Source organism: Osmerus mordax, chromosome 11, assembly GCF_038355195.1.
Source record: "Osmerus mordax isolate fOsmMor3 chromosome 11, fOsmMor3.pri, whole genome shotgun sequence".
NCBI lineage: Eukaryota > Metazoa > Chordata > Actinopteri > Osmeriformes > Osmeridae > Osmerus > Osmerus mordax.
This window is the reverse complement of record NC_090060.1, coordinates 6094765-6104764: the sequence shown is the minus strand read 5'-3', so window position 1 is coordinate 6104764 and position 10000 is coordinate 6094765. Positions and strand designations below refer to the sequence as shown.

Genomic DNA, 10000 nt, shown 5'->3' with positions numbered 1-10000 from the left:
CACCATCACAATCAACAGCCGCACATGGAGTCGGATCCACCAGATTCGCGTAAAAGACCGCTTGAGACCCCTACCGAGGCTAGCAGTACGAAACGCACAAACACTGGAGGTAAGTAAACGACCTATATGTGAGAGATCATCGCCAGTCAATATTGTTTATCCGTAGCCCTTCACGCTCCTGCCACCGGGGCAGCATTGCTTATAGTCGCATAGAAAGGGAAAGGACGACAGGTTGACAATGATCCCGACACCACATGCCTCAACACCATGTTTATAACAGTCGTAGCCTATGTCGAAACTAGGCCTCAATTGATGCCCAGACCTAACGTATAATAGTATGTCGCTATCTGACATTTAACAATAATAACGGGCAGTCTTTGTGTTGATGGGGGTATAAAGACAATGAGGAATGATTGAGGTCGCTGATTTGGAGGGAAGCCCGCTAGGTCTACGCACGCGGTTTTGGTAGTCTATATCACCAGATAATGTTTCTGATACAGATACTAGTATCTCAGTGCACAGCATGTGCATCGGCAAAAGGATAGTGAATATCACAACGTAGCCGTGAGAACGTAAACAACAGAAAGCCGCGGCTGGTGCGTGATTGCAGGCTACCATCCTTCTCGCTTCTCTAGCGGCGGATGACCTTGTATTCTAATCTCTCTCATAGCCAGCCCCTCTATTCTTTGTGTACAATCATACAAGAGGATAAACAACTGCGCTCATATCCCCTTCGCCTTGCACAGAACACATTCTAGGCCTAGTTAGCACGGTGAAGCAATTTATGAACACTTTAATGTTGCATTGTGTGTGTTACTACAATGTTTTCTGACATTGTTTAATGTGGATTCCTATCGATGCATTCAGAACAATTACACAAATCTGCAGTGACACAATTGTTTCCAATCACGGTCTGCTATTCTGTGCTGGTTGGATCTAACAGGGGATGTCACCATGGTAATATAATCACTATTTGGTTTTTGTTTACATGCTGTCATGCCCAAGCATCTCCATCCCTACTCTCCCATCAGCACTTGACAGTCATGATGGTCCATGATGGACTGTCTTCATTGGCCTCGGTACACACAGTACTATACACCTAGGTGGATAATTATGAGCATCTTTAGTAAACATTAATGCTCATAATCATGACCATGATACTGCAACGGTGCTTAGATCCACTAAACAGAACTTCAACTAGGCTACAACACCATACTTCAAACAACAACGCAAAATGTTTTTTTTCTCCCTAAAATGCATTAAGATGATGGACTGTTGTCAAGGAAATGAATTGGACAGGCAAGTTAAATGACATCGATCCTCAACGCACTAAAGGCCCTCATATCTAAAAACCATGAAGCACCCGTGGGAGGCATTACCTACTCACATGCGCACAAACACACACGTTTCCTCCATTTGGCCAAATGAAATGATTGTGGCTAAGAACACTGAAGTAGATCCTCTTTCTTTCAAGGTAGGGCCCACTAGAGCCACAATAGTCCCCACCACCGGGGACTTAACCGACAGCTAGCTTTTACAAGACGGCAGTCATTTCTCTTCATTTATGTAAAATATAGAGCTGCTTTCCTAGAGTGAGTTAGAAGCAAGGTCCTTATGAGAGATAAATAAGAAATAATGTATATAGGACATGTATGTTCTTAGGCTGCAGATACAAGTCACTCTGTCAGAAACACAAACACAAACTACACATTGTAACTTGAAAAACAATGTTTGTAAATAATAATATAAATAATTGTTGAAATTATCTAGCTACAATACTTGTTGATAATTGTTGAAATCACTCTATTCTGTTCACAAACTAAACAACAATTTAAATGATTCAAAATGGTTGATGCCAAATATAAAAAATATATCAGTAGAGGTACAGGAGGACTGCTACAGGTGATTGCGGTTGAACAGAATAATGGGTTGTCTAGTTTAGTCTAGACCAGGGAATCAGTCTATTTATCTACTACTAACTTACCTCTTAATGTATGCAAACTGTGCCAGTTAGCCAGCTAGCTTTGAGGACAGATGAGATTAACTAATGAAATATCCACGCTCTCTCTCTGCCAACGATAACAACCATCGCTGGTTAGCCAGCTAGCTTGAGGACAGATAAGATAAACTAATGGGTTATCCAGGCTCTCTCTGTACGACAACAGACGATAGTTTGCCACACACACACCCTGTGCTTCCTCTTCCCCTAGTGCCCTTCCTGCAGCCCCTTTTTGAAACTGAAGGCATTCTATTCCCTCACCAAGAATCACACTCTGACGGCCATGGTAAGAGATACGCTTTGATTCTGTTCTTCTACCTTTCTACGTTCTGCTATTGACTTTGATAAAGGGCTACCATACAAGATGGATGTCACAGTGAAATCACTTCCTGTTTGTATCAAAGGAAGGGTCAAGCTAAATCAGAAGAATAAAAAAAACAAAACAACAAAAATTGGGATACTAATTTACTTATGTGACACCGTAATTTGATTGCCTAAGCCAATATCTTTAATTAGGCCATGAATAATTCCAAATATTGAATCCACAATGAGTATTTACAGTCTAACATCATTATTCTGATGAGGAGTAATATAGAATATCCCTCTGGGATGCTCTTTCTGTAGTATGTAATCAATTCCATAACATCCATTTCCCATGCTTTTATATAATTCAACATTTATTTTGTTTCATGGTACCCAAAGCTTTCACTGGAATTGGAAATGACTCAAAATATTAGGCATCATACATAAGACATCTGTTGGATATCCTGTGTATGAACAGTTTGTGTTTTCATCTCGTTATGAACATGTTTATTCCTTTGTGCATGCACATTACAATGGGAACTGATGTTATTATGATTATTGTTATTGTAATATAAAGAGTGTTTAGGAACATTGTATTATGGAAATATTTGTTTCTGTACCAGCATGTGTTCTGTACCTGTCTCAGTGATAAGCCTTTACCTTAGAGGACACAGGAACCCGCTAGCCTTGGATTGTCTGTGCGGAGTTATAAATCACAGTTGTATGTTACATAAGGTTAAGGTCTTAAAGTAGAGGAGATCAATGACTCCCTTGGATGGTTTTAACAACCTCCATTCATCCCTTCCCCCCAGATTGTCTCACCCCCCCCCCCCCCCTCTCTCCACTCTGTCTCTCTCTCTCTCCATCTGCATACCCGTGGGGCACATATAAAAGGTGTTCGAGCCTCGCTCTCCCTCAGCTTTTAGTCAATCCTATGATGGCAGGCCGTTCAGTAAGGGGGTATGCAGGACTAATTTTGTAAATGGATGAACTGGCAGCAGAGAGGAGAAGGGTTTTACTGGACAGTAGCGAGCAGTCCTCGCTACGCCCCTGCCAGGAGACGTGAGGGGACTCCAAATTAGCTGGAAGAAGGGGATGTGTGTGTGTGTGTGCTTAAGGAGCAGAGAGGTGACAAGAAGTGTGTGAGGGGAGGCGGAGTCATAGATGCAGAAGACCAGAAGTACTAAGGGGATATGATGAACACACACACCTCCCTCGGCCTTTGGCAGCTAGCGGACATCCATCGCAGCTTGATGTTATTGATCGATGGCGTGGCGAGTGTTTTCTGTTCCTCTCCTTCGTCTACCCAAGCGCATACCTAAGTACCTCACCTTCCCCAGACCACAAGATCGATACAGCCGCCCCTCAATGCTGAGGACGGAGAATACGTGCCGTTTATAACACACTCGCGAAATTGGTGTGTGTGGAGTGTGTTCGTGGACGGGCTCGCCACAGTTCTGGATCTGTGGTACAGGAACAAAGAAGAGTCAAAGAATCAATGTCTGATTGCACCCCATCCTTCCTGTCTCTGTGCCCCCCCCCCCCCCAACACACACTCCCATTCACGTTCCGGAGAGTACAGCGAAGGAGAAGAGAGGATAGCCTATCTAGAATGAATATTTCTACCCTGCACACTCTCATCCTTCTCAGGCATGCTAATCTCAGCCCTCTGTTCAGCCTTCACAGTAGCTACTCATTTCCCCTCCTCCCTTCCTTCCTTCCTCCCTCCTCCCTCCCTCCTCCTTCGCCGCCGCTTGCCACCTCCTCATCAATCGTTTGCTGCCATTCCGGTCGACACCGCTTAGTAACCTCGGCGTTGTCTGACGGTCGATGTTCCACCATTACCAGAACACAGCGCACCACCACCAGCTTGACTGCGTCCCTCTCTCTCTCTTTCTCTCCCTCGCTTTTTTCTAAAGCACTGCGTCAAAGGAAAAAAAATCCCATTGTACAGGGCGGGGTGAGGAAGGCAGGAGGGGGGCGGGGGATCCTCTCCAAACGGCGCCGTCCTATTGGACGAGCGACGTGTCCGTCTGCGGTAGCCAGCTGCCGATTGGGGGAGAGAGGGGCCCCGTGATGAATATGGATAGAAATGGGCGCTGTGAAGAGCGTTGCGGAGGGGAGTCTTGTAAACCCCCCTCTGGAAGCAGCCGTGCTCGACAAACAAAGCAGGGCCCGCTTTGTTTGTCACCCTCTCAGCTCCTCATCTCCATCCCCTGAACAAGTAGCGCTCTCTTCCCATCCACAGGCGCTAGCATAGCTTCGTTAGCCGCGGCAGGCTAGGCTAACAGAGACGCTGTGAGCACAGGAGACATTTTGGATTTGAGGCTGTTTACTGGCTAGAGAGGAGCACATCACATGACACATGCCCCTCCCTACCTTTTTCGCAAGGGAGAATTCTTTTCAATCACAAGTTATTTTTGTCGTACAATTAGTGCAAAGAATCTCCTCACTTTCCTCTCTTCCCCTCCCCTCTCATGTGGTCTCCTGTCCTGTGCTCCTCTCCTCTCCTGTGCTCTCCTCCTCTCCTCTCCTGTGCTCTCCTCCTCTCCTCTCCTGTGCTCTCCTCCTCTCCTCTCCTGTGCTCTCCTCCTCTCCTCTCCTCTGCTCTCCTCTCCTCCCTGGTGTCTATAGTGTTTATGATACCCCAGATCCCTCTGTTTGAGCTGATGACAGGTGGTGCTCCACTAGTCTTTAATTGTGGGGAGCTTTAACTCCAACAAAAGCAGTAGGATGGGGCTAGGGAGTCTAGACAAAGCCTGCCTCCCCCACACAGACTCTCCCATCTTAAGGGAGATTAATATTTTCCAACACCCCAGTACTGAAACCATAGTCCCCATTTAACCCCCCCTCCCCTTTCTACCCTCCATTAACAACCTCCACAGACACACACATACACACACACACCCTCCTCCAGACCCAGCCAGTGCCTCCAGCCCCCGGACACCAGATCCCAGGATTTGAGCCTTCAATCCCCAGGCGGAGGATGCCTATTCTGGGCTCCTAGGCTCCAGGGAGGCCCTAGCAACAGATTGCTCTGTTTACCCATTCGTTTATTATGTCAGATGTCTTGCTCATTATTTATTGTAGACACTCCATACACACCGATATGCCAAAGAAACATGCACAGTTCCACTGCCTTGCACACACACTCACACCGGCCGGTTCATGAACATGTGTTTTTGGTGGACAGCTCAAAGTACAGGTGTGAATGTTCCCAAGACGCATTGAGGACGCATTAAGATTGAATCGCTCAGGCTCCATCTGGAGGTGGTCCAGGCTGCATACGACCACAGTCTATCAGCAGTTTTTCTGAATGTGTCCTGGGCCACGTTGAACTACCGCCAACTCAACTGACATCCGTTGCTTCAATGGAATTATGTACTCATTTGGCGCCAACAACGTCCAATTTAAAGTTTGACAACAGGCAACCACAACAAATTGCATCAGCTGGCCTCGTCCACAACGTCAGAAAATTCTGCGAAAGCCCTGAGAGATATGTTGAGTATGTCAACCTTCTTGTGTGATTCAGTTTGTAAAACTCCTAGGAATAGACCCTGTCTGAATTGTTTGGATTTCTTCTTCTTTTAATATCCGCCTGACGAGGCAGGGAAACTGCGTTGCTACCTCGCACCGTTTCAAAACAAATACAACTACGCATTTGGTCTTTGCAAAGGGAGATAACGTACGTTTTTTTCCTGCATATTAGAAGGGAAGTGACATCACAAGTGTTCACTGGAGAGATGTCGAGACGCATTCTAGGTGTGAACGGGCGTACTGAGAGCTGTCCACCCGTGATTGGATCACCCTGGTCGCATGTCAATGCCAGGTGTGAACAGGGCCTGGTAGACACATGAGCACCCCCACTTCTGAACAGCAGGATGAATTCTCTGATCAAAAGCTGGATCTGCTAGTGCAAGACATATGGGACACATTAGAAACCAAGATGGTGTGTTAATGGGAAGCTCTTCAGAGTACATTGGAAGTATTTGGAAGTACTTTGGTCAGACACACACAGAGGCAAGAAACGAACTTCCTTCTCTAGTCTGTCTCACCGACAGAACCACAGGAAGTGAGTGTCCTTCCTGTAGGAGCTTGGTACTTCTGATTGGCTAATCTCAGTTTGTGTTGTGGTAGTAGAGTAATGAAAACAAAGACCCTTGCCTCGGCAATGACACACCACATACATACCGATTGCATACACACCACACACTCCACACACACATACACACCACACACACTTAAATACAAGCCACACACAGACCACATACACACACACTTACATACACACCACACACACATCCCTTCTTATCCCATGCCAGCTGTCTGATCTTGCCCCATCCATCTCGATCCGTCCTCACTCCATCACTACAGCCAGGGATTCAAACCTCCGCAGAGTTCCACCCCGACACCCACACAGCCGAAGCCCATCCCCCAAACCCAGCCTGAATATGAAGAACCAAACCATGACCTCATCCTCCACAGTCCTGTCCTGCCTTCACAACGAGGGGTGTGACAGACAGATCTTCATCTCACTGGGGCAGGGAAACGGAGAACGCGCCACGCCGTCGATCAGTTGTCCAGATGAATGTTTCGAGTCAGTGACGAAGGCCCGGGCATACGTAGCGGAGCAGCTGTGCTCAGTCATCACTGTTGATTGGTTGTGTCTGTCTGACCGCCAGGGAGGCAGGGTGACTCAGAAGGGTCGGTACCAGGAAAACACAGAGGGACAATTAGAAACACTAACGGGACTAAGAGGGTTGACGAGGTGCGAAGCACACAGATGCATTTAAATAGGTGTGTGTGTGTGTTTCAGTTTGCTGTGTCTGCTGGAGGCGATTTTGTATGGCTGATGTGTTGGTGCACACTTAATTCCCATTTTTTGTGTGTGTGTGTGGTTGCAAATGTGCGTGTATTTGTGTGTGTGTATGTCTGTATATGTGTGATATTATTTATCAATTCCCTTCTTTATTAATCGAGGCAGGGTAAAATTAGATATGTCCCAGTCTAAAGCAGGTCAGTTTGGGCTTTAAACAGAATCTGGGTCACTGCAAAACGCAGAGAGCAGGTCTGCTGCTTCTTAGTGAGAGGAGAGGAGAAGAGAGGAGAAGGGAGGAGAGGAGAAGGGAGGGGAGACGAGGAGGGAGACGGTGAGGAGAAGGGAGGGGAGGAGAGAACACAGAAGGAGAGGAGAGGAATGGAGAGAGAGGTGAAGAGAAAAGAGAGGACAGGTAAAGAGAGGTGAAGAGAAACAACATTTAGAGTCTCAGAATAGGAACTAAAACAGTGACATTGCACATCTAGACCAGCAGGTCTAGATGTGCTGAGGGCTATTTTTGGGAAGGGGTGATGCCCACCAGGGGAGGTGAGGGAGGTGATGCTTATGGAACATGGATCTGATGTTCCTAGAAGGGTTTGTACTGTTATCCCTAAAATAATAGCTAGACCTTCACCCTGCACTTTGAGTACCTTATGGATGGCTAAATAGATGGCTGGACAGAGTGCATACTGTATTTATTAAACATTGTTATTTAGGTGGAATGACCCTTTAAAGAGTCTAACTCGACCTGGATACACATAAGGTAAACATTACCATGGAAACAAAGACTTCTCTGTACCAGGATGGTGTGTGTGTGTGTGTTTGTGTGTGTGTGTGTGTGTGATGTTCGGGAGAAAGCTATTGTCTCTTGTGCTATACCAAACCCCCTTCATCCTTCCATCCCCTCCTCATCCCCTCCATCCTCCCTCATCCCTCCATCCCCTCCTCATCCCTCCTTTTCATCCCTCCACCCCCCTCCACATCCATCCCAAAAGACACTTTGTGTCTGAGGCGTTTGAAGTCGTCCTCCCCGCTCACCCCAGGAGGGGGGTGGGCGTTCGATGGAGGCTTTAAAGACGTAGAAAAAGTTCTCTCTTACACAGAAGTGGAGGCGTGGCGAAGCGAGGTAGAGATAGTGATCACATTCACCAGGGCAGTAGAGGACTGGAGGCAGGCAGAGGAATCCTCGGTGATCTGGAACACAGGAAGGGTTCCCAGCCTGTTCCCAGGAAGTGACATCACAGCCTTGAAGTGTGTCCCAGTATTGGGTGACTGTGATCAGACATGAAAACGAATAAGAACCCTGGGATTCAGACATGTGGCCCTGCGGAGAGAGAGCAGAATCCTCTGTGAGACGCTTATTAGATAAGAGCAATTTATAAAGGCCCGTTAGTGCAGCAAAGGCACATTTAGATGATCGCATCATCAAGTCTCAGTCATGGAAAGACTTGTTAACAGATAGCAGTCATAATCTGACAATTGAATTACAAGAACATTTGTGTTTCACTGGAAATGTGATTTGATATAATTTTGTAAAGGGGAACCGATTAATTTCAAAGTGTGATGATTTCTATGAGCAGATGCATGATTCTAGTGTTCATAGCTGTCGTCGCGACAACCTGACGCTGACTTCCTGCTTCATGTTTCCTGTGAGCAGAGGAAGGCGAGTACTTCCTGAAGGTGCTGATCCCCAGCTATGCTGCCGGCTCCATCATTGGAAAGGGCGGCCAGACCATCGTCCAGCTGCAGAAGGAGACAGGGGCCACCATCAAGCTGTCCAAATCCAAAGACTTCTACCCAGGTAAGAACAACCTTCGCCCGGACACCTGGATGTCCGGACACCTGGATGGCAGGCTGGCTGACTGACTGCTTAGCTGACTTGCTGATAAACTGTCTGGCGTGGCTGGCGGGCTTGCTGGCTGGTGGGCTGGCTGGTGGGCTGGCGTATTGGCCGGCTGGCTGACTGGTTGGCTGACTGGCAGACTAGTTGGCTGGCTGGTTGGTTAGCTGGTGGCCTGGCTAACTGGCTGATCAATTGGCTGGCTGGCAGGCTGACTGAGTGACTGGCACGCGTGGTCACCTCTACATGACTGGTGACTGAGGGTTTGAGGAAGTGTAACTGAGATGGTTTGGGGACAACACAACAGTGACCCATTGCTGTGCCCGGGGTTTGATTCCCCTTAGGTGTGTGTTTGAGTGAGCCGACCCTGAGAACATTCACCAACATGGTCCACATTAATAACAAGAGAAACACAGCTATAGGCTGTGGTGGGTCTGGGATTTTCTCTCTCTTGCTCATTTCTGTGTTTGTCTATGGATGTGTTTGGGTGATATTTGTACCGGGTATCAGATTCCTAGTTAAGGTTTTAGCCGTTAGGTCTGTGCTTTCTCCTCATGTTGGTTCACAGACAGGCCATCATTGTTGTAACCTCAACCCCTAGCCCCAGCCAGCCACAGCAGATGCAAGGTGCAGACACACACAGACACACACACCCTGGCAATGAAGAGTGATCTGAAGCTGAGAAAACGACCTTGTTGATGTGCAGGGTGAAATGAGGAGCAAAAAGAAAAAGAGAGAGAGGGAGAGAGAGAGAGAGAGAGAGAGAGAGAGAGAGAAAGGGAGGAAGAAGAAGGGGGAGACTGAAAGAGAGGTCTATAGAAAGAGAGGGCTGTAAGAGCTCCTTTCAGTCCTGTAGGAGTGAAGAGAGTGGGGTGGGGGGAGGGTTTGAGGAGGGCAGTTTACAGGGGCAGGGAGAGGAGGGTGGGAGGGGTTGGAGGCAGGAGGGGGTGAGGAGGGCAGAAGGGTGGGGGGGTGGCAAGAGGAGGCTCCTTCCTCCGCGCTGAAGGGGGCATCTGTATGCAAATGAGGAGCTTTTCTT

The 10000-nt window shown here is 47.5% G+C and overlaps 1 protein-coding gene across 2 annotated transcripts in view; it reads left to right on the top strand.

The window, feature by feature from the left end:
* Positions 1-10000, top strand: part of nova2 (NOVA alternative splicing regulator 2) — a 30754-nt gene that overhangs the window by 48 nt on the left and 20706 nt on the right. Inside the window, exons 1-3 of one of the 2 annotated variants that reach the window (XM_067246803.1) lie at positions 1-109; positions 2211-2285; positions 8779-8922. The exon at positions 1-109 is cut by the window's left edge and continues 48 nt beyond it. In XM_067246803.1, the coding sequence (XP_067102904.1) occupies positions 1-109; positions 2211-2285; positions 8779-8922 (328 nt within the window). The remainder of the gene's footprint in view (positions 110-2210; positions 2286-8778; positions 8923-10000) is intronic. The other variant, XM_067246804.1, reaches the window with a different exon arrangement.